The 27,833-nt window shown below is 43.4% G+C and overlaps 1 protein-coding gene across 1 annotated transcript in view; it reads right to left on the bottom strand.

Annotated features, from left to right (window-relative positions):
• Nucleotides 1–685: 685 nt before the first annotated feature.
• IL20RB (interleukin 20 receptor subunit beta) overlaps nt 686–27,833 on the bottom strand; it is a 146,107-nt gene continuing 118,959 nt past the window's right edge. Inside the window, exon 7 of the mRNA XM_088473868.1 lies at nt 686–852. Within this exon, the coding sequence (XP_088329994.1) occupies nt 811–852 (42 nt within the window). The 3' untranslated portion in view covers nt 686–810. The remainder of the gene's footprint in view (nt 853–27,833) is intronic.

The raw sequence follows: 27,833 nt of genomic DNA, 5'->3' as shown, positions 1-27,833 counted from the left end.
CCCTGGAGTGCTTTTGGCTCTATCAGAGCCAAAAGCACTCCCACTGACATCACTAGTGATGTCAGTGGGGCCGGCCCCAGATGGTAGGCGTTCCCATAGGAACGCCTCCGTCTCGGCAACCACGCCCCCGGCACACCCACCAAAGGGGGCGTGCTGTCAATCACCATCGACAGCACGCCCCCTTTGGTGCAAGACCCATAACGACGGCTTGGCCGTCGTTATTCGGGTCTCGCACATGCGCACGACGTAGCCGCCTCCGTCGTGCGCATGTGCACTTGGGCAACATCGACCCGTTTGCGAGCGCTCAGTGCTCGTGAGCGGGTCTGAATCAGGCCCAGAGCTTTATCGCAAGGAATTATAAATTCTTGTGAATATAGGCGAAAATTTTACGTAACAACTGCATTTCAAATGCGATTGTAGTAAATATGGCCCTATATGACAGAGCACTCTGTATGTGAGAGGTGGGGAGGGATCACTGTGTGGGCACATTTGAGGCATTACCATGTTGAAAGGACAACCAGTACTATACCACACTGTCTGTGAGATCATGTAACATATACTGGTGATACTACGCTGTGGCTGCACAAAAAAGGTAAATCTGTTCTCCCACTTTGTACTAAGCTGTCACATGTTTGTTTATTTTTTCTGAGCAAATAAAAACCCATACAAAATGGAAGAGCTTCACAAATCACCTTTATTCATGTCATAATAGATGTAAAATACACAAAGAAAGTGTTACTGTATAAAAACATTGCCAAGGTTAGTACAGTGATCTTTCAGGGGATGTTTTCATGCCAGAAGCACAGGGTATTATACAAGGTCGTCCTTTTTGTCTGTAAAAGGATGCTTAACCTGCAACAAAGGAAAGTGTTCATTATAGTTCCAATATTGGGCAAAAATGTGGTATAGCTTTGTGCTTACAGGTAATTACAAAAGGGCAGGATGCAGGCTTAGGGCCTGATCCAGGGATGACGGAATTCAGAGTGGCACACAAGTAGCTGTGCATTTCATCTGTCTAAAATGCTAATGCAGCAGGACGTGTCTGTAGGAAACAAACACCTCCTTGCTGCATTTGCATGATCCCATCGCTGCAACACAGGTTGCAGCCGGGATCACCATCGTGAACCATCGGTCGCGATGGTTGCTCCTTTGACCAGGCTGTGGTTAACCACAACCTGACCAAGTCGTGGAAGCTGCGAGGCCAGGAAACCTGCGTCCTCCGACGCAGACCCTGGCCGTTGGCAAAGCTGGCAACAGTTCTGTTTCTGGGAACAGTGGCCAGCCACACACCCCAAACAGCGCAGTGTGTCAATCATACTGCGGCTTGGGGGGTCTGTAAGCGAGATCGCAGGACCCCATCTGCACTTACTATACTAGGTGCACAAATGCAACAGGCATATCTACACTTATGTACTACTCTGCATAGTCTACCAATAATCGTTGCGTAAATATTGGCATTGCATCTACATCTGAATCATACCCTATATTCACACTGGAGATTAAGTAGGCTTTGTGCCCTTCTACTACACAAAAGCTTCCTGTGATCCCTGAGCTTGCCTTATATTCATCTCAACATCAGCACCACAAAACATTCAGCTGACACCCTACTACTAACTATTACATTAGACACTAGTAAAGTTATTACTGTTGGTATTCATGCTGGCAAATATACACCACATAAATAAATTTACGTTTAATTGCCTTTATATAATGTGCCTTCTTTGTGGTCACCAATGTTGGGAATCTTGGGATAGACCTATTTCATTTTGGCATATTAATTAACTGGTGTACTGAAAGCAGCCATAGTATCTCTCTCCAGTCCACAGTGATAGGCATACCTGGATTATTTAGTACCGAGGAGCTATAGATAGTGACTGATGTAGTAGAAGTCATGGATTAGTGGGAAGGTTTATAGAGAGTGAGGGAGGAAGGAGGATTTAAGAAGTAATTGTAGGAATTAGGAAATGAAAAGGGGTAGCGATTTGTATAGGGAAAGTTATGGACAGTGATGTAGAAAGAGATAAGGAGCTGTGGCTACTGTAGGAGGAGACATGAAGATGAGGCTGATGTACTGTAATAGTTATAATTAAAGGTTATGTAGGAAGAGTTGTGGCGCAGTTGCTAGGATATTAGTAGTCCTGGATGTACAGTATGTATGGAGATTTGTTTTGTCTCAGGTTTAGGATTATTTATGAACATTACTGTAGGAAGGTTTTATTGCTATACTATAGTGTATATACATTGTATAGTTTGTACATAAATGTCAGTAAGTTACACAGCATTTTGCATATCCTTCACCCAAGATCTGATGTGATTTGTGGATTCTGTAGTCCATGCGGGAATGTGGAGGCTCCACCCTGCATCTAGTCGATTGTGACCAGACACAGGAATCAGTGTTTGGTAAATATACCAAGGGATGCTATGGTTTTGAAAATAAAAACCAAGACAACCAGTAGAGATGTAGTTAGCCTGAGCCACAAAAATTCTGCTTCATACAGTATAGGTTGAAACTATAAGCACATTTATTTTATCAGTTACCTGTATTTTTTTTAATGGAAAATGTGTATAACCCTGGTAAGAAGTGCAAATTCCATTTACAGGCCGCCATATTGATTGGGTGCAATTCTCTTTTATAGCTTGTACAGTACATTTACTCAGATGCTACATAAAGAGTGCTGATGTGGAAGAGGTCATGGAGTAGAGACTCGTGTTACTGGAGATATAGGTAGAGTTGTAAAGGCTGTTGGAGGAGTTTTAGGTAGAGTTATAAAGGCTGTTGGAGGAGTTTTAGGTAGAGTTATAAAGGCTGTTGGAGGAGTTTTAGGTAGAGTTATAAAGGCTGTTAGAGGAGTTATAGGTAGAGTTATAAAGGCTGTTGGAGGAGTAATAGGTAGAGTTATAACGGCTGTTGGAGGAGGTATAAATAGAGTTATAAAGGCTGTTGGAGGAGTTATAGGTAGAGTTATAAAGGCTTTTGGAGGAATTATAGGTAGGGTTATAAAGGCTGTTGGAGGAGTTATAAGTAGAGTTATAAAGGTTGTTGGCTGAGGTATTAGTAGAGTTATAAAGGCTGTTGGAGGATATATAGGTAGAATTATAAATGCTGTTGGAGGAGTTGTTGGTAGTGTTATAAAGGCAGTTGGAGGAGTTCTAGGTAGAGTTATAAAGGCTGTTGGAGGAGTTCTAGGTAGAGTTATAAAGGCTGTTGGAGGAGTTCTAGGTAGAGTTATAAAGGCTGTTGGAGGAGTTCTAGGTAGAGTTATAAAGGCTGTTGGAGGAGTTATAGGTAGAGTTATAAAGGCTGTTGGAGGAGTTATAGGTAGGGTTATAAAGGCTGTTGGAGGAGTTATAAGTAGAATTATAAAGGCTGTTGGCTGAGGTATTAGTAGAGATATAAAGGCTGTTGGCTGAGGTATTAGTAGAGTTATAAAGGCTGTTGGTGGATATATGGATATATAGGGAGAATTATAAATGCTGTTGGAGGAGTTGTTGGTAGCATTATAAAGACTGTTGGAGGAGTTATAGGTAGGGTTATAAAGGCTGTTGGAGGATATATAGGTAGAATTATAAATGCTGTTGGAGGAGATATAGGTAGTTATAAAGGCTGTTGGAGGAGTTATAGGTAGAGTTATAAAGGCTGTTGGAGGAGTTATAGGGTTATAAAGGCTGTTGGAGGAGTTATAGGTAGAGTTATAAAGGCTATTGGCTGAGGTATTAGAAGAGTTATAAATGCTGTTGGAGGATATATAGGTAGAATTATAATTGCTGTTGGAGGAGTTGTTGGTAGCGTTATAAAGGCTGTTGGAGGAGTTATAGGTAGAGTTATAAAGGCTGTTGGAGGAGTTATAGGTAGAGCTATAAAGGCTGTTGGAGGAGGTATTAGAAGAGTTATAAAGGCTGTTGGAGGAGTTATAGATAGGGTTATAAAGGCTGTTGGAGGAGTTATAGGTAGAGTTATAAAGGCTGTTGGAGGAGGTGTTAGAAGAGTTATAAAGGCTGTTGGAGGAGTTATAGGCAGAGTTATAAAAGCTGTTGGAGGATGTATTAATAGTTATAAATTCTGTTGGATGAGATATAGGTAGAGTTATAAAGGCTGTTGGAGGAGTTCTAGGTAGAGTTATAAAGGCTGTTGGAGGAGTTATAGGTAGAGTTATAAAGGCTGTTGGAGGATGTGTTAGAAGAGTTATAAAGGTTGTTGGAGGAGTTATAGGTAGAGTTATAAAGGCTGTTGGAGGATGTATTAATAGTTATAAATTCTGTTGGATGAGATATAGGTAGAGTTATAAAGGTTGTTGGAGGAGTTACAGGTAGAGTTATAAAGGCTGTTGGAGGAGTTATAGGTAGAGTTATAAAGGCTGTTGGAGGAGGTATTAGTAGAGTCATAAAGGCTGTTGGAGGAGTTATAGGTAGGGTTATAAAGGCTGTTGGAGGAGGTATTAATAGAATTATAAAGGCTTTTGGAGGAGTTGTTGGTAGCGTTATAAATGCTGTTGGAGGAGTTTTAGGTAGGGTTATAAAGGCTGTTTGAGGAGGTATTAGTATTAATTATTATTAACAGTTTCTTCTATAGTGCAGCATATTCCGTTGCGCTTTACAATTGGAACATTAATAGAACAAAACTGGGTAATAACAGACAGATATAGAGGTAGGAAGGCTCTGCTCGCAAGCTTATAATCTATAGGGAAATAGGCATTGATACACAAGGATAGGTGCTATATATTAAGCAATTTGGTCCAGCCAGACTGCAGCGTTTCTTGGTGGGCTGCATGATCCAGTCACACAGGAATGTCAGCCAAATGTCAGGATGATGTGAAAGAAAGACAATGTGTGAGGTTATGTGTGGACTGTGAAAGGGGATGTAATTAGACATGGAAGCTATGAAGGTTATGTGGGCGGTTCTGGAATCTGATAAGCTTGCCTGAAAAGGTGAGTTTTCAGGGAACGCTTGAAGGATTGGAGACTAGATGTAAGTCTTATTGTGCATGGTAAGGCATTCCATAGAGTGGGTGCCGCCCAAAGAAAGTCCTGTAACCGTGAATGGGAGCAAGTAATGCGTGGGGATAAGAGACGCAGATTTTGTGTTGAGCGGAGAGGTCGGGTTGGGAGATATTTTGAGATGAGTGAAGATATGTATGTTGGTGTGGTTTAGTAGAGTTATAAAGGCTGATGGAGGATATATAGGTAGAGCTATTAAGGCTGTTGGAGGAGTTGGTAGTGTTATAAAGGCTGTTGGAGGATTTAGCACAAAAAGCTAATAAAATAAAAATGTAAAATAATGCCAAATGATATAAACTTGTTCAAGTGTCAGTTTTACTTAACTGCTAGTGGAAATTGTCCATTCCTAGCATGATCCATAGCTCCTAATGCAGCCCATGACAGCATCTCATTTTATATACAGTTTTTTTAGCTGGATTTAGCATTGATTGAAGCTACACCAAAGTGTACGCCAATTAATTCCTACTATGTAATTAATATCTGGTAGAATTACTGCCAGGAGCCGTACAACTAATGAACTGTGATTCCAGGTTAATTCCTTGCCTCTCTCTTTAACACTTCATCAAAACTAAGAGTCACTTCCATCAAATTTCCCTTCAAGGTAAAACCAGAGAAAGACAGGGAGAGGAAGGAACGCACAGCGAAAGTAGGAAAGGAGGAAAGTGATGAATGGAAAGATAGTGGAAGAAGAAATTAAACCTACAGCAAAAGGAAATGAAATAATATTATTAATAATTGAGACAATATAACCAGAAAGAACGAACTGACAGATACATTAAAGCAAAAAGAAAAATGAAAAATGATGGCTTTGCAAAATACAGTACAACAAGGACAAAGGAGAAGTAATTTATTGGAAATATACATGTACATAATATTACATTTCCCTCGACCTCCCCCCTTTCCCAGCTGACTCGCCCCCACCTCTTCATTCCTCCATCCATCAAAACAGTCGATTCATTATTCTAAGTAGAAGTGTCCTTTATTCTACATATCAGGTTTCATGGATGCAATCTGCATTCCAATTACTGCCATGGACCCCTGATACCAGGACATGGAAAGAAGCGTTACACTGTGGAACGAGCTTAGAGGAGATTGTCACAGTATGCACCCGGAGTATATCTACTTCGCTCTGAACCTTTTCAATGTCAACTGCTTATAGAATAAGTACAGGAGCAATTATATAGCATTGTATGCTTAAAAAGCATACGTTAATCTGGTTGAGTGAGCTAGAGGGGATCGGTGTGAAGTGCTATTATTTTTAACCTCCTGGTGTAATAAAACTCTAAACTCATAGTTTCCATGTTTGATCTCCGTGCTGGTGATATTATTATCACTACAAATAACACTATGAGACGAGTAAAGCCAAATATGGTTTTTTTTAGATATAAATGATGACACATATGCTGCATGCCATTGGAGTGATATGACCTCAGCAGTCTAACTAAGCAAAGCATTAATATAATAACAGTGCAAGTAATGACATAACTGAGAGTGCATTGAACGGAAATGGTGATGTCCACAGATAATCATTACTACCAGAAGAAACTGAGGGCCTGATTCAGACCCGTTCGTGAGCGCTATGCGCTGGCAAGCGGGTCGATGATGGCCCAGTGCGCATGCGCACGATGGAGCCGGCTCTGTCCTGCACATGCGCGAGACCCGGATAGCGACGGGCAAACCGTCGCTCCGGGTCTCATACCAAAGGGGGCGTGCTGTCGATGTTGAGTGACAGCACGCCCCCTTTGGTGGGCGGGCCGGGGGAGTGGCTGCCCAAACGGAGGCGTTCCCATGTGAACGCCTCCGTCTGGGGCCGGCCCCACTGACATCACGAGTGATGTCAGTGGGAAGGATTTTGGCTCTGCCAGAGCCGAAATCTCTCTGGGGCTTGCGGCCACGAGACCCTACGACAAGGGTCTCGTCACAAACCTGATGGTCGTGATGGTCTTGACCATCGCGACCATCTTCCTGGCCGCTCGCTATAGTTGTGGGTGGTCACCCACAGTTATGTGAGCGGCCAGGAGGCCGCTCTAAAAAGCTAGAAGGCCGGCCCTGATTCAGAGCGAGTGCTCTTTCAGAGCGTCCGGCTCTGAATCAGGGCCTGAGCCCTAGCTCTAACCACCACCAGTAGTCACCAAACCATAGAGATTCTACTCACAATCCATAGGGACTGATCCCTAGAGATTATCATCCACCACTAGTAGGGACCAAACCATTGAGGTAACCACACAGTACGCATAGGGAGCGAGCCATATTTATTAACACTCACAATCTATGGGGACAATGGATTGTAGAACATCACTTTTCATTAAATTATGGAAAACCTTGACAACCACATGGATGGCCACCAAAACTGCTGTGAAAAATTACATCAACAAAATATAATGTGTTGCAGCCACGTCGATCCAGAAAGGATATTTTATACAGCTGTTAGATTGCAAGCTCTTACAAGCAAAGGACAAGGCATTAGAGATGTACGGGACCGGTTCCCAGAGAACGGTAAATAATTGAATATGCGGGTTCCGAGTTGAAGCAAGTCCCAGTTCGGATCTTTCTGTGGGTCAGAACTCGGATTCAAAAAACAAACTCGGGTTTTGGATTGCATGCTAACAGGTCAAAATGATGTCAGTTTATCTGTTTTTTTTATTTATTTTTTTTTATTTTTTTAAATAGAGATCCAAAACACACGAGGGTAGTTTTGCAAAACCAAACTCAAAACATGAAGATGAATCCAGATCAAAACCAAAACACGGAGGTCGACTCACATCTCTACACTGCACCAATTCATACTACTGGTACCTGTATGATGTCTACACACTTGTTTCAATCTATACTGTATATCTAAAATTCACCTTCGCCAGCCCTTGAATAACATTTAAATCACAGCATCCCGCATAACAAAATCTCATTTATTCATGTGGGTGCATTACGAAGCCCAGTCACATACATATCTTATATTGGCTGGCTGCATCTGCTAGAAGAGGTAATATATTGCATCCACACAGATGTCTCCATTTTCACCAAGTCCATTGCATTGGTTCAGACTGGGAACTCTGGCACTAAAATGGCTTATACTCTGCAGGAGATACACAATCTCCTCTTCAGATGACAGCTGTCATGTATGTATGTAATGCATCTGAGACAATCCATTATATTTATATACACAACCATTCCCTATAGTAAGTTCCTGTTCTATTAACATTATCCTATTTACCAGATGCAGTTTCTAACAGTCAACTGGATGGGGTCATGTCAGGTTACTACACAGAGTGACCACCATCATTGGTAAGTATTATTGTAGACCAAGGTGTTTAATTTCATCTTTAAAAACATATTTCACTAGTGGTGTGCCCCAGATTTTTGTTTAATGTGAAGATGACGTTGGGTTTAAGATTATTGAAGGACAAAACCAGGGTGCATTGTAATGGGCAATAATAGTGTATTATCAGGGGCATAGTTATAATGGGTGCAGGGTGTGCAGTGCACACAGGCCCCTGGGTCCAAGGGGGCCCGCACGGCACACCTTGCACCCATATTATACTTACCTCTCCAAAGTCCCATGTTGGCGCCAGGATCAGTGCTGCAAAAAATCCCTGGAAAATGGCTGCCGTGGCCATTTTCCCATTGCTTTGCACATGCGCAGTACAGGGAAAATGGTCGCTAAGGCCACTAGTGCCCAGAGTCTATCAGTGCTACGCTGGGTTCAGTGTGCTGCTGGCCGCTGGACTGTTAGGAGGGGGCCCATGACGGAGACTGCACATGGGCCCCCTCTTCTCTTGAAATGCCCCTGTGTATTATATATTTAGCTGTATATGATATAAGGCAACTTGCATTGTGATTTAACAAGCAATGAAAAGAGTGGGGAAGCGGACCAGTGAAGAAATTGCCCATAGCAAACAATCAGCTTTGAGGTAGCATTTATCAAGTGCATTCTATAAAACGGTAGGTCCGTGAAGTGCTGGGCTGACCCTGGTCACTCACGGCCTGGAATCCATCTCGCCACCGAGTGCTGTGACTCTCTGGGCATGCCAGTTAATGGTGCTGGTGTTAAGGTGGTAGGGCGTATGGTGTACTGGATACAATGTCCTGTGCCATAAGACCTTTCTTGCACCACTGACTTCTCCACTCTATCATTGCTTGATACATCACCAATATCTTATGGTCTTATTTAAATATCATGTTAATGGGGACTTTTGGTAACTGTAACACTGTGTCACGTTTAATGCTTTCTTCTGCTGAGTTTAAGAAGCACCTGAGAAAGATATTAGCTAACTAGTAAAACTAACCCGGCATATGCTGGGTCACCTCAGTCCGCCCCCATTTCCCAGCCCCTCCCCCCCTCCCCCACATAATACTTTCCTGTGGGGGTGCAGGATTTTCCTCTGCTATTCTGTACCCTCTCTATTGTGGCAGAATTTACATGGCTGTTTCAGGAGATGCCAATCTGGATAATTACATACACATGTACTCCATTCATAGGTATGCCTGGCATAGTTAAAGCACTAGACCCTCCTTTCCATCAAACCTATTACCTCCACTGAGAACACCCTTGCACTGCCACACCCATCAGTGGAAGGTGCGTCCAGCACCTGGTCATGCTGCTTTGTGGACCGTGGGACAATCTTGACAACATTCTTAGCAGTCAGAACTAACAGTATAATTAAAATTATTATTATTATTATTATTATTATTATTTATTTATTTATTTATTTATAAGGCAACACAAGGGTTCCATAGTGTCAGACAAGGGGATACAATTGATACACAAGTACAGACAAATGGAAATAAATTCACAGTTACATAATAACAGCATGTAGCCTGAATATGTGGAGATAACAAAAGGGAATGGGCCCTGCTCACACTAGTTTACAATCTATAAGGAATATGGGTCAACACAAAAAGGGAGAAGAGGGCAGAGCTAGGAGGAGAGGTGGTAAGCTGGAATTAAAAAAACATGTTTAAGGGCAATGCTAGTAGGTTGGGTGAAAGACTAACAGAGCATGGAGGGACATTCCAGGGGTTAGGAGTGGCCCAGCAGATATCCTGAATTCAAGAGTGGGAATTGTTGGTCATTGTGGAGGTGAGGTCGCCCTAACTGTGCCCCAGAAATGAATTGCCGCTGTCTTGCATAAATTGGGGCATTTGAGAGGTATACTTGCCGACATTCTGGCTGCCCTCTGCGGGAGGGGGTGTGGCTGGGACTTGACGCAGCTTTTGGGGCAGAGCAGAGGACGTTTCCATCATCGTGGGCTCGCTCCCGTTACATAATGCTGAGATTACCACCATTGTGAAGCAGGGGACGATGATTCAGAGTGAATCACATCATCCCCCCCTGCTGTGGATGTGTTTGTGGGAGTGCCGGGATAGGCGGCCGCGCCGAAGACTTACCCACTTTTCCGGTCGGCCGGGAGCACCACATGATTTTTGGGAGCCTCCTGGCCGTTCCGGGAGAGTAGGTAAGTATGAACTAGCAGCATATTAACTTAATATACTTTCTTAATTTTCATGGTGGATAAGTACAGTAGTAGCTGGCCATTTCCCTGGTCAGCACTGGAGTGAAAGGGATATTTAGGGTGTTTTTCTCATTGCCTTAGGTAGTACAAGTAGCGCTGTAAATACAGTCAAAACTATTATTAGCTTCACAATCAATGAAAGCTTGCATAATAATTAGGGGTGAGCGGGTTTGGATTTCTGAAATCCGAACCCCCCCGAGCCCCCCCCGATCTGAGGCCGATCCGAGTCAGGCTCGACTTTTCCCGCCTGACTTGGATCTGAAATCGAGGCAAAACGTCATCATCCCGCCTTCCGGGTCTCGCGGGTTTTGGATCCTATATAAGGTTCCCGCGTCGGCGCCATTTTCTCACTCGGCTGTGGACAGTGAAGAGGGAGGGTGGGAGTTAGGGCTGGCTGGGCTGTGTAGTGTAGTGTAGTGCAGAGTAGTGTTGTGCTGTGCTGTGCTGTGCTGTGCTGTGCTGCTGTTGTCCATAGGGGCTGTGTCCACTACTTCAAAGTCCATAGGGGCTGGATGGACTGTGTTGTGCAGTCAGTTGTCCAAAGGGGCTGTGTCCACTCCAAAGTCCTGTGCAGTGTCCCAGTCCTAAAGGGGTGCTGTAGTGTTGTCCAGGGGGTGCTCTGTCCGTCAGGGGTGCTCCCCCCAAGTGCTAAAAAAAAATATATTTTTTCTATGTTTGTGAATTGTGTGCGCAGTAGCCGCACGTGCATCAACAAAGCAGTGCCAAGCGTGCGCCTGTGTCATAAGTAAAGGGCCAGCTGGCTTGACCGTTAAAGGGTGCTGTAACCCCCAAAGTACACTCCAAACCAAATAAAAAAATATTTTCTGTCTTTGTGAAATGTGTGCGCAGTAGCCGCACGTGCATCCTTAAAGCAGCAGCGACAAGCGTGCATCTGTCTGTTAAAGAGTGGTGACACCCTCAAAGTGTGCTCCCTAAACAATAAAAATATTCTTCTTTTTTTTTCTGTCTTTGTGAAATGTGTGGGCTGTAGCTGCACCTGCATCCTCAAAGCAGCAGCGAGAAGCGTGCGTCTGTCTGTTAAAGGATTACATCGGTGACAGCATCCAAGTCGGCATGTCAGACAGTCCGTACATGTACTGGCAGGAAAAAGAGGCAGTTTGGAGGCCCCTGTACAAACTGGCTCTATTTTACCGGAGTTGCCCCCCCTCCAGTGTGTACTCCGAAAGAGTGTTTAGTGCAGCCGGGAACCTTGTCAGCAAAAGGCATAGGAGGTTGCTTCCACAAAATGTGGAGAAGATGATGTTCATAAAAATTAATTATCAACTTTTCCAGGGAGACCAGCCTCCAGAACGTACAGAGGGACCTGTGGTGGTGGATTCCAGCGGGGACGAATTAATACTCTGTGAGGATGAGGATGTACACAACACTGAAGAGGGTGAGGAATCGGTGAATGAGGAGGATGAGGACGACATCTTGCCTCCGTAGAGCCAGTTTGTGCAGGGCCAGATTAATTGCCAGCTTGTTTTGTGGGGGCCCAAACGAACCAATCATTTCAGCCACAGTCGTGTGGCAGACCCTGGCGCTGAAATTATTGGTTTGTTAAAGTGTGCATGTCCTGTTTATACAACATAAGGGTGGGTGGGAGGGCCCAAGGACAATTCCATCTTGCACCTCTTTTTTTTCTTTGCATTATGTACTGTTTGGGGCCTAGTTTTTCAAACTGCCATCCTGTCTGCCACTGCAGTGTCACTCCTAGATGGGCCACATGTTTGGCCGCCCACTCGTGTCGCTTAGCATAGTCATCCATCTACCTCGGTGCAACCTTTTGGACATAAAAACACTATTGTGAGGTGTGAGGTGTTCAGAATAGACTGGAAATGAGTGGAAATTAAGGTTTTTGAGGTTAATAATAGCATAGGAGCAGAAAAATCAACACATTCTGTGATTTTAGCTGTTTTTATGATTTTTAAATAAAAAATACAGATCCAAAACACAAAACCCAGAACCCAAAACACGAAGAAAGATCCAGATCCAAAACCAAAACACAAAACACGAAAAGTGGCCGGTGCACACCCCTAATAATAATAGGAAAGCCTAGATATCCAAACAATGCTACTAAGAAAACACTTATCTAATAAGAAGTTATGATGAACTATATAGGGAATATAATAGTTATCCGTTGATGTACAGTGGCTTCACCCTCCTAAAACATGCTTGAATGTTATTATGAAATCATAGGAATAAACCTGGTGACTGTACAAATCTTGGTGTATTTGGACTAGAGCTTGAGCACCTTATTGTATGCCATGTTACCCTACTGTTAGTTCAGGATACCAGGATATCCAAAGTTTGGAAACGTGCGGGTATAGGACAACCTGTAGTTAATCAGATAATTAGAATAATCACAGCAGAAGGAGATGAGTACTCTGATCTAGTTAGAGGCAGTGACCGGGTGTGGAATAACAGATAGACAGTAAAAAGGTCGACAGTGTCTAGATAGACACCAGATGTTAGACAGTCAATAGGTCGCTTGGGACAAATGGTCGACAGGGTCACCATTTGGGTCGACATCTGGTGTCTATCTAGACATTGTCGACCTTTTTACTGTATATCTATAGTCCGGCCATATCGGACCGACATATCGTCTGGTCGTCCGGTTGGCTGTACACACTTCGCGATTGGCACATAATCGCATGTGATATCTTCCAATTGCCCAAGCAGCATAGGCAACCAGAAGACGTCATTGGAGCGCGCGATTTGTCATGCTGATAAAGCAAATCGTGCCGATATCGTGCAAGTATGTACCCGGCCATAGACTGAAAGCTAGTGTCAGGAGCAGGGTGCTGCCACAGCGCAGAATAGTCACGGCAGACTTCTGTTATACTGGAGCAGAAAAATTGTTAGCAAATGCATCTTTATATCAAGCAAAGTTCATACAGTACATCCAACTTTTCTTCTTTCTTTCGTCAAGGAGTAACTTAGATTCTGAAAGATACTGGATGAAATGCAAAAAAAAAAGTCTAACTTTTCTTAAAGACATTTACTATTCTTTGTTGTTGAGAACCAATCATTGCCTTTATTTATTCAAGAAAATTGTGTGTTGTGTTTCCTTCTTACATTCAACTAGGTGGCACTGTTGCTAATGCTGCCTATAAACAATCTTCATGTTTAATTCTGCCGGCATAGGAAATATTTGAGTACACATTTCTTTCTATTAGTGCAAGCTTGGAAATTACAGTACGGTCCTGGAGGGGATATAATGCCCCATTAAAACACTTCAATGTTGAAGAATGTGGAAGTGCACTGAAATTAATAATATGTTTATTTTCAGTGCCAGAGAAAAGTAATGAATTGTTTAACTGCTTTTCCCCATTAAAGATCTATCAATCTATATCAGTTGTTCATGGTCTGTAGAACAACAGTACACTTCTACTATCACACACATACACACACATACACACACATCAGTAGTGACACCCTAGGCTGCTCCGCCTCAATGCTCTATCTGGGGAGCTGTGGTCCTTGAGGCAAGGAGTAGGTGACAGGCTCCACTTAGCATTCATTACCTTCATATAATAACCTCATATATCAAACTGGAATTGACCGAGAAACCCCATGATAGTAGGTCTTCTGTGATACACAGCAAACACCATTAACCAAAAGTCCCTTGTTCCCTTGCTTGATATGCAAAATCGGTTGTGCCGTAGAGAAGAAATGGCCATCACAATGAGTATTTGTTAGCGCTATACATAATATGAATGAATTATGCAAAACAGTCATAACTGTGTCCTCAGATGCTTTGAGGAATAAGACCCGAGCTGACACCCAGTGGCCCGGAAAATAATGAGGCTCGGCTGAACAAAATTATAAATAAAATAAATTAATTTAAAGTGGACACTGATGCATGGAGAGGGGACCCGTTGGAAGCGCCATGTTCATTCACCCGGGAAGTGTATTCATTGCTCGTAAGTGTCGAACCCCGAGGGCTAACACTTCTATTATCGAGTGGATAAAGGTTGAATTACTGCTGGCTATTTGGGCATAGTTTTATTTTTTTTTTTAATTGCTTCTGCTCTCTGAAGGAGTGAGGAATGCAAACTGATGCCTCTTTATTGTATGTATAATATTGTTTTTTAGGGGGTTTCCCTCCCACGAAATACTGGCATGTTTAACATGCTAAGTGTGGCTGGCTTTGTGAAGGAGGCAGCCGTATGAATTGATATCCCCTGCAGGATTTATTCTGTAAGAAACTGTAACAAGGGTGCAGGCTTTCCAACCTGGGTGGTATGACTCTGGCTGGAGTGGTCATCATGGTGCTGTAAAGGGGTTTTCACCTCCAGACGATTTAATTTGTACTGTTGCAACACTCACTAGGTACACGTGGGCATGAAAATTGGTATGCAGGAAAAATTAGCTATGACTAGAGATGGCATTTTAGGGTAAATACCTTTTGCTGGATACAGATGTGTCCTTTTAATCTGTGGATCGAGTAGGGTTAAATAGGCCCTCTCAGCGCGCCAAGTCCCACATGACTTGGCCGCGCAGAACGTTTTCTTCACTTAAAACACGTGTCTTATTTACATAATTAAAACAACTAGAAGCGACAAACAAACATTGTTGGTGTACACTGAACACTGGTGCTTGCAGAATTGGTACATCTGTGTGTGACTGAGTTTGAATCTGTTTAAAAATGACTTTGATACAAGCAGCCGCGGCTTTTACTCGCATCAAGTTCTGTTGCGCTTCACCTGTTTCTTTGTAGATGTGCACTACCAAATCCTGTGATTACATTCGCAGCCTAGCATCTCTAGTGCACTGTGAGCGGCTTTTCGCTGCCTCTGCGATGTGGCTTAGATGCAAAATATAAAGATAAATACAGGGCCTGATTTAGAGATGTACATTCATCCATGGCTGAACGTATATCTGCGATTGTTAGGGATCTGTGTCTGCTCATGTTCAAAATGGGTCCTGCGATCTCGCTCGCAGCCCCCCCCCCCCAGGCCGCAGCATGTCATTGACTAATGCTGCCTGTAAACATTGCATGACATGCTGCGGCGTGTAAGGGGGTAAAGCAGGGGGGGGTGCCTGGCCGCCTTTCCCGTAAACGGGGGCGCGTCGCCTCCATTTTCTGGGAGGGACGAGGCCAGGGTCTGCGTCGGTGGACGCAGATTCCTGGCCTCTTACGTGACCAGGCACCAGCTTCAGCTCCCGCAGCCTGACTAAAGGAGCAACCATCGCGACCATCAGTCGCAGTGCTGGGATCGCAAATGCAGCAAGGAGGTGTCTGACACAACCTTTTGCATCTGCATCTGGGATGGACGGATTTACACAGCTGCTTGTGTGCGGCTCTGCAAATCCATCCATCTCTGAATCAGGCCCTCATCTAGGAGCTTCTCAGCTGTGCCAGGCATCTCACGGCCATAGGGCGTAAAGACGCTCAGTGTATGAGGAAACATCTGTATTTAATTTACTTCGATAAACATTAGTTTTTTTGATAATACATATTTTTACATTATCTTCATACTTAGCTGCATATTTCAGTAGATATTGCTTATGCTACACATTTATGAACATATTTTACAACATGATACTACATAAAAAAAGCTATAGCTATAACCCAGTAACCAATCAGATTGTGATATATTCTAATTACAGTCTAGAGAAATGAAAGAAAAGGCTGTATAGATGATGCGAGTTTACAAGTTATGCTCTCTTTGCTTTTAGGGCCCGACTCAGACCCGCTCGCTAGGCTGCGTTCGCATGTAGCCTGCCGATGTTTGCAGTCTGCGCATGCTAATAAAATGCACCGCGCATGCGAGAACTAGTCCATGCGATCGGGAAGCGCTCGCACCCTGTACATAGACGCCTCGCTAGAATGAGTGACAGGACGAGCAGTTTATGGGTGGTGACAGGGGTTGGTCGATGGAAATGGGGGAGTGGTGGTGCGAACGCCGGCGTGCCTGTGCGTCTTAACGCCGTTTCATAGGTGTGCATAATTAATATGGAGCATCATAGTACACGTCACTTGGTTGAATTTTACACTGAGGTGATCGCAGTGCTTGCGGTAGGGTATAGTCAACCTCAAGTGCTGCGAATGCATCCGATGGTACCGATGGTTGCATACACTTCCTGGAGATGACAGGCTGGTGGGCATCTGCATACACAAAGCGATCGCACGCCAAGACATAGTGGGCATGCTAATGCCTTGCCGTGCGATCGCCTGCCTTGCCGTCACTTAACCAAATTTGCATACGCATCGTGCGAGTGTACGCATCTAGCGAGCGGGTCTGAATCGAGCCCTTAGTTCAAACCTAGTTCTGTTGGTTTTAGCCGTGTAGTTCTGTACTCAGGTAAGGGCTTAAAACTCAGTTAAGAGGGAGAAAACTCTACTGCTCTAGAGAGGACCAAGCATTTACAGTAGCACCCCACCCCATCTCTGAACCCTGGGCAATAAAGCTCTCCTGATGGTGTAAATAATAATATAAGATGCAAAACAGTCACTGCAGAAAGAGTAATGCAAGCCAATAGATTTTGGCCCCTATTTACTACAATCCGCATTGCGAATTAGGAGCTAACACGAGAATAAAGCTACATTCTCAAGCAGGAGCAGAGTTTGCGAGAAAGCTCTGTCCCTGCGAATCCTCACTGCACAATTCTCACTGAATTATTTGCAAAAAATACAGTGAGAGTGCTCTCCACACATGCGCCAATGCCAGCTAGTGCTACCACTCCGCAGCGAGCCCCCCCCCCCCCAACCCAGCTGACACTTACCTTGGTGATCGGTGAGCTCTCTCCCTCCGGTCAGCTGGTCGCCCAGACTCTTTGTCTGTGACCCCGGTCAGCTGTGCTGTAAGCTGAGATGCCGGCTGAAGGTGGTTTCATTGTTGTTGTTTTTTTTTTTTGTACAGTAATCGGCTTGTGGTCAGATTGATAAATAGAGCCCTAAGTATTTCCAGCCAAAGGGTGATAGTTATCTGAATGTGGAAAACATGTGGAAAAAAAATATATACAGTGCCTTGCAATAGTATTCACCCCCCTTGACTTTTTACCTTTTTTGTTACATTACAACCTGTAATTTATTTATTTATTTAATCTGAATTTTATGTGATGGATCTGCACAAAATAGTCTAATTTGGTGAAGTAAAATGAGAAAAATATATATAAAAAAGAATCTTTATAAATAAAATTCTGAAAATTTGCATGTGCATATGTAATCACCCCCTTTGCTATGAAGCCCTTCAAAAGTTCTGGTGCAACCAATTACCTATAGAAGTCATATAATTAGTAATATGAAGTCCACCTGTGTGAAATCTAAGTGTCACATGATCTGTCCATATAAACACATCTTTTCTGAAAGGCCCCAGAGTCTGCAACACCACTAAGCAAGAGGCATCACACCATGAAGACCAAGGAGCTCTCCAAACAAGTCAGGTACAAAGTTGTTGAGTAGAACAATTCTGGGTTGGTTTATAAAAAAAATATCCAAACTTTGATGATCCCCCGGAGCACCATCAAATCCATCATCAACAAATGGAAAGAACGTGGTACCACAACAAACCTGCCAAGAAAGGGCCGCCCACCAAATTCACAGACTGGGGAAGGAGGGCATTAATCAGAGAGGCAGCACAGAGACCAAAGGTAACCCTGAAGGAGCTGCAGAGTTCCACAGCAGAGACTGGAGTATCTGTGCATGTGACCACAATAAACCGTACACTCCATAGAGCTGGGCTTTATGGAAGAGTGGCCAGAAAAAAGCCATTACTTAGTGATAAAAATAAGAAGACATGATTTGAGTTTGCCAAAAGGCATGTGGGCGACTCCCCAAATGTATGGAGGAAGATGCTTTGGTCAGACGAGACTAAAATTGAACTTTTCGGCCACCAAGGAAAATGCTATGTCTGGCGCAAACCCAACACATCCCATCACCCCAAGAACATTATCGCCACAGTGAAACATGGTGGTGGCAGCATCATGCTGTGGGGATGTTTTTCAGCAGCAGGGACAGGGAAACTGATTTGAGTCAAGGGAAAGATGGATGGTGCCAAATACAGGGATATTCTTGAGCAAAACCTGTTTCAGTCTGCCTGTGATTTGAGACTGGGACGGTGGTTCACCTTCCAGCAGGACAATGACCCGAAGCATACTGCTAAAGCAACACTCGAGTGGTTTAAGGGGAAACATTTCAATGTGTTGAAATGGCCTAGTCAAAGCCCAGATCTCAATCCAATTGAGAATCTGTGGTCAGACTTGAAGATTGCTGTTCACAAGCGGAAACCATCCAACATGAAGGAGCTGGAGCAGTTTTGCCTTGAGGAATGGGCAAAATCCCAGGGGCAAGATGTGGCAAGCTCATAGAGACTTATCCAAAGCAACTTGCAGGTCAAATTTCCGCAAAAGGTGGCTCGACAAAGTACTGACTTTAGCTGGGTGAATAGTTATGCACGCTGAAGTTTTCTTTTATGTTGTCCTAAATGTTGTTTGATTCACAACATAAAAAAACACAACTTCACTGTTGTAGGCATGTTCTGTGAATGAAATTATGCACACCTTCAAACAATCCATTTTAATTCCAGGTTGTGAGGCAACAAAGCATGTAAAAGGGGGGTGAATACTTTTGCAAGGCACTGTATGTGGCAAAGTACAGACACCAACTGTTTTACAACCTTTTTGCTCATCAAATAATATGAATTTCAAGGTAGTCTTTGAAATGGTACTCTATAGGGAAGTGTTGCAAGAAACAACTGGCTTTTAACTACAGAGAGCAATAGAAGGATATACTTGCGCATCTAAAGTCAAATTTATGGATAAAGATGCATGTGGACCCCTTGTTTTCTATTTTGTTTTGGCAAAACCACCGTCAAAGGTTTTGGTTCAGTTTAGGTTTTGATAAAACAGCTAAAATGTAATTTGGACCTGTTTTTGATCCTAGAGTATTAATAACATTAATTTCTAGTCAATTTTACCTCTTCATTGATTACAATATTGTTTTCACTCATATTGGCCAAATGCTGCAGTGAGCTGGATGGCTAAACTAAGAAACAGAGCAGCAGCAAAAACTAATGGCAGTTTAACAAAGAATGTAGCACATCAATGAAACATAATGAAATACTATAGAATGTTTTCATTATTCAAGAACTAGATCAGAAGCCCAAGGCCAGCACAAATGGGGGTGGGGTATTCAGTGGAAGCCAGGCAAATGATGGATTTATTGATTGATCAATTGAATGATTACAGTACTAATATAACTATAAAAAATGGAGACGTATTAAGCACTATTAAAAACAAGCTTCCAAAATCCCAATGGAAACTGAATCCAAACAGCGAATCACAGTCCTCAGGATTCAAGGCAAAGTAACAGTCTAGTCGAAGTCGATAATTATTCATTATATGATTATATGATGTGAAGATACTACTCTGTATCTACTGAGAAGCTGCAGGAAATGGGGCCTATATGCCTGGATGAGAAGCTGGTGATAAATGGCATTACAAGATATAAAAGAACATGAACACCCCAGTAAAGTACAGTAATATACCCTGCCTGTCAAACACACACAATCTTGGCAAAGCACATAATGAAAGTGGTGCACAATGGACTTGTCCTTAGGCCATCCCACTCACCCTTATGTTGTATATTAAAAAGGATGTGCACAGTTTAACAAACCAAATACTTCAACAACAGGGACTGCCATTTTTGTGGCTAAAGTGCTTGATTTGTTTGGGTCCCTAAAATCCAAGCTACCAATGGGCTTAAGGTGGCTAACAGTGATGTTAATCATCGTCACAGTTGGAAGATGTTATTATCATCCTTCCCTCCCTCTCATTGCTGCTAATATCATCAGACAATATCAGCTCATCCCCACTGGTATCCACCATTACAGAAGTCTCTGTCCTTTTTTGTAATTGGCGGCAAAGGTCTTCCTCTTAAAATTTGTAGTTCATTTTTATACACATCAGTTTTTCCACATTTTTGAAAGTAGCCTCCTACTCCAATAGCTCACAAGGTTCCCTGCTGTGCTATATACTCTTTCCGAATACACACTGGAGGGCGGGCAGCTTAAGTAAAGCAAAGGTAGTTTGTACAAGGGGCTATAAATTGCCTTTTGTTTCCTCCTAGTATTCAAAGGGAATGTGTGGTATGCTAATTTCATATTGTCATTAAAATAATCCTCCACTATTCTTTTGATGCTTACTGTATCAAATTGAGTCACAGTAGACATGTCAATAATTGTGGGCAATTCTTTTTGAGCCTGACCAGATGTCATAATATTGTTTCACTCTGGTGCGTTGACTCATCCTCAGCTCTAGTGGTTTTCTTGGAAAAGGACAATTTTGTCCTAGTAGCAGCATTTGCAGGAGAAACTGAAGCAGGATACATTGTTATGTCATGTTCCACTTTAACTGACAACTTAATCGCAAGGAGTTTTTTGCATCTCTTAAGATCTGTGTCAGTTGGAAAAAAATACATTACATATGACTTACTGTAAACCTGGGATTAAGCATGGTTGCCAAATTTTAGTGATCCAATTTCAGGATGTTGCAAACCCTTTGGTCCTGGTGAAGTGAATAAAGAACTTGATCTACAAGGCCAACATACTTAGCGGAATCGCTACATTTCATCTCCCTTTTCAGCTTTTCTAGCTACTTTTACAGTAGTGTAATTAAGGGATCTCCTGACTCAGGCTGGCAGTGTCTGAATTCACTTTATTGGTTCCAAATGTTTCCAGTAGCTTGCATAAAACTGATAGTATTTTTTAATGTGCTGGACTAAAGTACAATGCTCCCCCTCTCCCAGTCCCTAATTCATGATTTGTTGTGTACATTTGGATGTCTTGTTGCTGTTCCTCCAGTCACTGAAGCATATGATATCCTGGCTGTCGGGATGCCGCTCATCAGAATACCAACAGCAGCATCCTGACAGGCTGAATCCCGACACGCATTGAAGTGAATGGTAAGTATTTTCCCTACCCCTACCCTTCTCGGTGCCTAACTCTAAACCTCCCCCCCAGTGCCTAAACCTGAGCTCCCCCTCCCCACACCCCCTAGTGCCTAAACCTAACCTCCCCCTCCTCGCATTCTAATCCTAACCCTCCCTGCCCATTGCCTAACCCTCCCCCAAGTGCCTAACCCTAACCCCACTAGGTAACGCTATCCTCCCCGTGCACCCCGATACTTACCTTCAGGATGCCGATAGTCGGGATACTGGTGTCGGCGCCGGTATTAGAACCGTCAGCATCCCTCATGCCAGGTTGCCGACTACATCTGTTCCAGGCACCTACTACAGCTACTACAACTACAAGTCCATTAATTATAAAACTTTTTGTCCTCCTGCCTAAACTCCTCCTAATGGCACCCTGATGGCATGCTAATGGTGTTTTTTATTCTAGAACTGCAGCCCACAGTTCCACACCCTGTCCCTCTGCTCTCATGTGTGAAATGGTGCCCAATCACAAGGGAGGGACTTTTACATGCAATCCAAAACATGCGAGATCCGAAGCCGGAAAAATAAAATTTTGCCTCGTTCTGGGATTCCAGCTTAGCGGGAAGACCTGAACCGGGACTCGGATACACTCGGATCCCCTAAGTTTGTGTGCGTCCGGTTTTTATGAAAACCGAACCAATCGTCTCTATTTATGGAAAGGCCACATTCACCAAAGTACATGCAGGCAGGACTCCATAGACGTCTGTATTTTTACATTACCTTTATATAAGGGTACTCCCAGAAATGCTCATAGTGACTGCTACATAATGATGTCATGCAGAGACTGTATATCATATAATTTACCACAATGGTAATATAGGTGGCAAAGTTGTGTTAGAATTCCCTAGCGCGCCACTGGTAGCTCTCAAATATTGTATAACAATTAATAAGAGTATTCTATAATACTAAACAATAGTTTATTAGGTATACGCATAGAATTATACACTTTATAAAAACATATTTGAAGCCACAATTCAAATATTAATAATTCAAAATCCTAATACCGGTATACAAACAAAACAACATATACCATACATAAACAAAAATAGAAAAAAGGGGGAAAAGAATGGAAAAAATAGGTGGCAAGGTGTCTAGCTCTGCCAATGCGGTGTAGACTGATTTTAATAAATAAATATCTTCTGTAAGGTGTTGTGTAAATACGTATACGCTAATAAAATAAAGATAGTAAATAAATGTTCCAAGTTCTAATGGTATGTGCAACAACAACTATAGCGCTTATTTATCAAACCAGACCTAAAAGACATGTTTGTATCTTTGCTCACTGAGGCAACAGAAAATATTTTTCAGGCTGTTTTATCGTTAAAAAAAATGACAGAGAAAATCATATGAGTAGCTGAGCATTGGCCGACATGCACACTGGAGGTGGAAGCCTGTACTTGGGGTTCCAGTTCCAAATTAAACTACAGTGAAAACTAAAGTTAATTAAAAATAAATGGAGAAAGTTTTTTATTTTAATAAAAAATTATTTTCCTGTGGGTGCTCCCTGGCAATTCCATCCTGAGATGGCTTTGGCCATCAGAGGACTCTTACCTTACTTCTACTACTGATGTCTTGATAAATAGGGTGGGGAAGGATCACAGACCGACTCTGGTGAAGGGTATAATTTGCAATAGCTGACAATAGTTCTCACCAGGAGGGGTACTTTAGTAAATAGGGCAAAAGCTCTAATTCCTTCAAAAACATCCCACATTTGCTGGATTTAGAGCTTTTTGCAGGTTGAGAAATACACCATATGTAACATATATAAAAAACAAAAATGTGTCAGTAAATTATGATTGCTATAGACTGCAGGAAAGTGTAAATAATACAGCAGGAATAAAGCAAATATATGGCTTTGCAGCTGCAGGACAGACTAGAGAAACCCCTGAGTTCTGACAGAACTTCACTAAAAGTTATCACTAATTTTGGGCCTTGACAAGACAGAACCTTGATCATTTTAAGCACATATACATTTTTATTATCAGCAATCATATCAATCTCCCAGAGCAAGAGGAAATGCACTGTATGGGACAGGTTAAGTCACTAAATCATCTGCTTCTTTGAATTGCTAGTCAGGAAAATAATAGGGTCATACAGTTTAGATGGGGGAGGAATGAACTAAAATACAAATAATAAATGGGATTTTGAAATGGCAGAGAGCATTGCATAAATCCACCTGAGTATAAAGGGCTGAAGCAGCATCTAATGCGTTTCCAAAATAGCCACCCGCTCTGTGTAAGGAGGACATTGTCCGCTGCAGAATAGCCCCTCTCTGTCAAGCGGACACACTCCTTATTAATCGGAGAGGTAATTGTATAGAGGAGGGGGCGAGCGAGCCTGGATTCTGCTGCTGCTGCCACAAGAGATAAAAAAGCAGCAAATTGCACCCAGTTGAAAAGCTAGTGCTGAGAAGTGAGGGTTTGCTGAGTGCTGGGTAATTATCAGCCACAAAAGGGACCAAACTGCCGGCTCTATACTGTGGACCCAACTCCAATTTTGCTTCCTTATGAAAGCTGATCAAGCTATTATAAACTGATAAGACTCTGGATGGGAACTTGCTGAGTCTGAAGGGGCAGTCCACCTCTAAATAATTTTATATATATATATATATATATATATATATAATATATATATATATAATATATATATATATATATACACACACACACATGTATATATTTCTATGTATGTATGTATGGTACCCCGTGTGTCACAGCTGATATGGAAACTTCAGTGGATCTTCCTTTTTCTTTGCAATGACTCCATGAGCTTTATCCACCTCCGGCTGTAATAACTCTTTGGCTATTACTAGGGAAATGCAGTTTCTTGGTTTTACACATTAAACACACAATTAACTATTGCAGAAAACAGATATCCAGTAATGGCAATAGAGATTATTACTCAGCAGAATTAGCAAAAACCTCAAAACTGTTCAGTATTAACTCTAAAGTGCACACAAAGTTCTGTCATTGGAGTACTCTGTTGCAGTGCCGTAACTAGGGTAGTGCGGCCGGTGCCATGGCACAGGGCACCGCAGGGCAGGGGGCGCTGTTTGGGCCTGTCAGTTTTCTGTTTATTATCATTCTCACTTGCAGCTTCCTCTTTTTTTATCCCCAGCATCTCCCGGCCTCCCCTATCTTTTCCTTGGCCCTTCCCCATAAGGCCATGGAAGCAGCTAGATCACCTTCTGTCAATGGACCCTGACGTCAGCAGCAAGTGTCCAACGTCATTCCCTACCATCCAAGTGGGCATAGAGGTGTATTATAATCATGTAGTGAGCGTAGTGAGCCATCAAGCCCGAAGCGTGGCGAGCGAAGCGAGCCCGCGAGGAGCCAACTTACTTTTTTTGGTGGACTATGTGGGCAGGAAACTGCACATCCACCCTCAGTTCATGTCACTTCCAGGTACAGTATCTGAAGGGGAGATATATCTTTCCATAAGGCCATGTCTCTTTTTCCGGTGTCCCTATTCAAAAAATTATGTGTGTGTGTCTGTGTGTGTGTGAGTGGGGAGGGGGGTCACCAATACTCTTTCTGGCACAGGGTACCAAAAGGTCTAGTTACAACAGTCTGTTGCTGGACAATCACTGACCTATAACATGCATGTATTTGTAATCCACAATTGGTAATAGCAATAAGCTTAGCATTGAATGCTGATTTTTTCGGATTCCAAGGAGCAATAGTTTTGGCTACAATGATAAGGCACAATAGACACTGGGCCTCATTCAGAGGTGGTCGTTAGATGCAAGCGGACACCCTGAATCAGGGTGGCCGCTTGCATCCTGAACGGCCGCCTCCTTGTCGATCGTTAAGCTGTGGGTTAACACCCACAGCTCTAACGACCAACATGGGTGATGGTCGCGATGGTCAAGACCATCGCGACCATCGGGGCTTACGACCAGACCCTAAGGTAGGGTCTGGGCACTCGTAAACCCCAGGGAGCTTCCTGCTCTGATCGAGCAGGAAGTTCCCCACTGACATCAGCAATGATGTCAGTGGGGTCGCCCCCAAACAGCAAGCGTTCGACCGGAACGCCTCCATTTGGCCGGGCATGCCCCCTGCCCGCCCAGCAAACGGGGTGAGCTGTCACTCCATCGGGGCTTGCGACGAGACCCTAAGGTTGGGTCTCGGCAACCGCAAGCCCCAGGGAGCTTCCTGCTCTGATCGAGCAGGAAGCTCCCCACTGACATCACTGATGATGTCAGTGCGGCCGCCCACAAAACGGCAGGCGTTCCTTAAGGAACACCTCCGTTTGTAAAACCACCCTCCCGCCCTGCCTACAAAACGGGGCGAGCTGTCGATCAACATCGACAGCCGCCCCTTTTGTAGAGAGCTCCGGAGCGAGAGAGTTTCTCTCTCGCTCCAGGGCTTGTGGCCGCTGCACGTGCGCAGGTCTAACCATCGACCTGGTTGCGAGCACATCGGCACATGCGACCGGGTCTGAATGAGACCCCTTTTTATTTAGTAAGCAGTGCAGCAAAATATTTTATTAATATAATAAAAAAAGTAATGACATGTAAACTGCTTGCTAGACACGCCTTGTGGGTGAGGCAGGTCACGCCCCCTTCGTCAGTATTATTTGCACAATTTACCAGAAATATAGGCAAGTATACTTATAACAGGATAAATTATTATCAAACATGATGTCCAGTAATAGGTTCCACAATCAGGCAAACTCTATTTCCCAACATTGTTTAGTAACAAATAATCTGTGCACAGCAATTGTTCTCCCGCTTAGCAATTCTTCCCCTGCACGGACATACATTCAGGTGATGTGAATACTACTTTAGCAAACAAAAGTCAGGACGACGCATCCGTCTGGAATGTTAACATGTGGCAGTAATAGAGTGGCCCTGACACCTTCAATTAAACCTTTTTCTAGTATCCTTTGAGAAAAAAATTCAGATGTGTTTATTTCTCTGTCAAAAGGGTTTAACACCCATTCTCTCTAAGACTTTTATTAATTTGTCTACTGTTATGAAGTTTATTTTCTGCCAGCCTGGACCTTATTGTTCTTAAAGACTATTGATAAAGACAACCGGGGTTGAGGCAGAAATTGCTTTTGCAGAGGGGAAGCAATCGGGAAGCCGACTGCCTAAATACCGGCAGCCGGCTTCCCGACTGTCTTATCCCGGCATGGGTGAAATGCCGGGCGTCTAGATGTAGACGCCCGCATTTCCCCGACGCCGGGAGACCGGCGCCCGGCATCACGATCGTAGTGATGCCGGGCGCCGCGAGCGGACAGCCGCGGGTGGGGAGGGATAGGTTTAGGGCTCCCGGGGAAGACTTAGGGTTAGGCACCCCCCCGGGAGGGTTAGGGTTAGGCTAGGGGGAGGGAGGGTTAGGGTTAGGCACCCCCGGGGGGGACTTAGGGTTAGGCTTCCCCCCGGGGGACTTAGGTTTAGGCAGCGGGGAAGGGGGTGGTTAGGGTTAGGCACTTAGAGGGGGGATTAGAGTTAGGCACTTGGGGGGGAAGTTAGGGTTAGGCACCCCTAAGGAGGGTTAGGGTTAGGGGGGTTAGGTTAAGTTTGTGTATACTTACCTATCCACGATCAGGATTTCCAGCGCTGTCGGACTTCCGCTGCTTCTAACTCTGCTCCTGTCGGGCTGCCGTATTCCTTTGCAGAGGGGTTATTGGCACTGTGCATGCAGTGGGGCCAGTCCTATATACGTGCTGCTAGCACTAGGCTTGAACGACTTGTAGCCAATCAGATAATTAGTATGACAGCAGCAGCACAATATAAGTAACCTCAATAGTCAAAGAGAGATCACACTGTGTAGGAGTTGTACCAATTTTTAAGCGATAATGACTAAACAGTAACAGAAAATAAGAATGGCCAACTAACTGAAAGTGGCACAGGCGTGTAGTTGGCTAGTGAGTCCCAATGATCATAATATATAAATCACTAAATCACTCATAATCTAGACAATAGATGTATAAAACTATATGGCTATTACATAGTACAGCCCCCATGAAGCATCAGGGCTTTCCATTAGTCTAAAATAATAGATAGTCCATTCATTATTTTGTAGGTTGGCAAACAATATCTATATTTCCAACAGAATATGCTACGCTATATAAGTAACTGTTAATGATATATTCCCAAAGGGCTTAATGGTTCAAAATTAAACAATTTGCCTTGACGAAGTTGTCATCTGCGAAACGCGTATCAGCATTCTCCATTCTGTGTATCCCTCACTGTCTCACATGTATGCTTGCAATTAGCTTAGCGGTAGCCAGAAGGTGAGCTTAGCCTGCGAGGGTTTAGCACTTAGTAATGTATGTAGGAATGTGATGTTCCTCTATACAGCAATATACAATACTACTGTAATTCTACTCTATGTGATAGCAAAGCACCTAAGATATCTATTACAGGAATGATGTTTATG

This window comes from Taudactylus pleione, unplaced genomic scaffold (genome assembly GCF_031769625.1).
Source record: "Taudactylus pleione unplaced genomic scaffold, aTauple2 ptg000142l, whole genome shotgun sequence".
Classification (NCBI taxonomy): domain Eukaryota; kingdom Metazoa; phylum Chordata; class Amphibia; order Anura; family Myobatrachidae; genus Taudactylus; species Taudactylus pleione.
The sequence above is the reverse complement of the archived record's forward strand: the minus strand, read 5'-3'. Positions and strand labels throughout refer to the sequence as shown.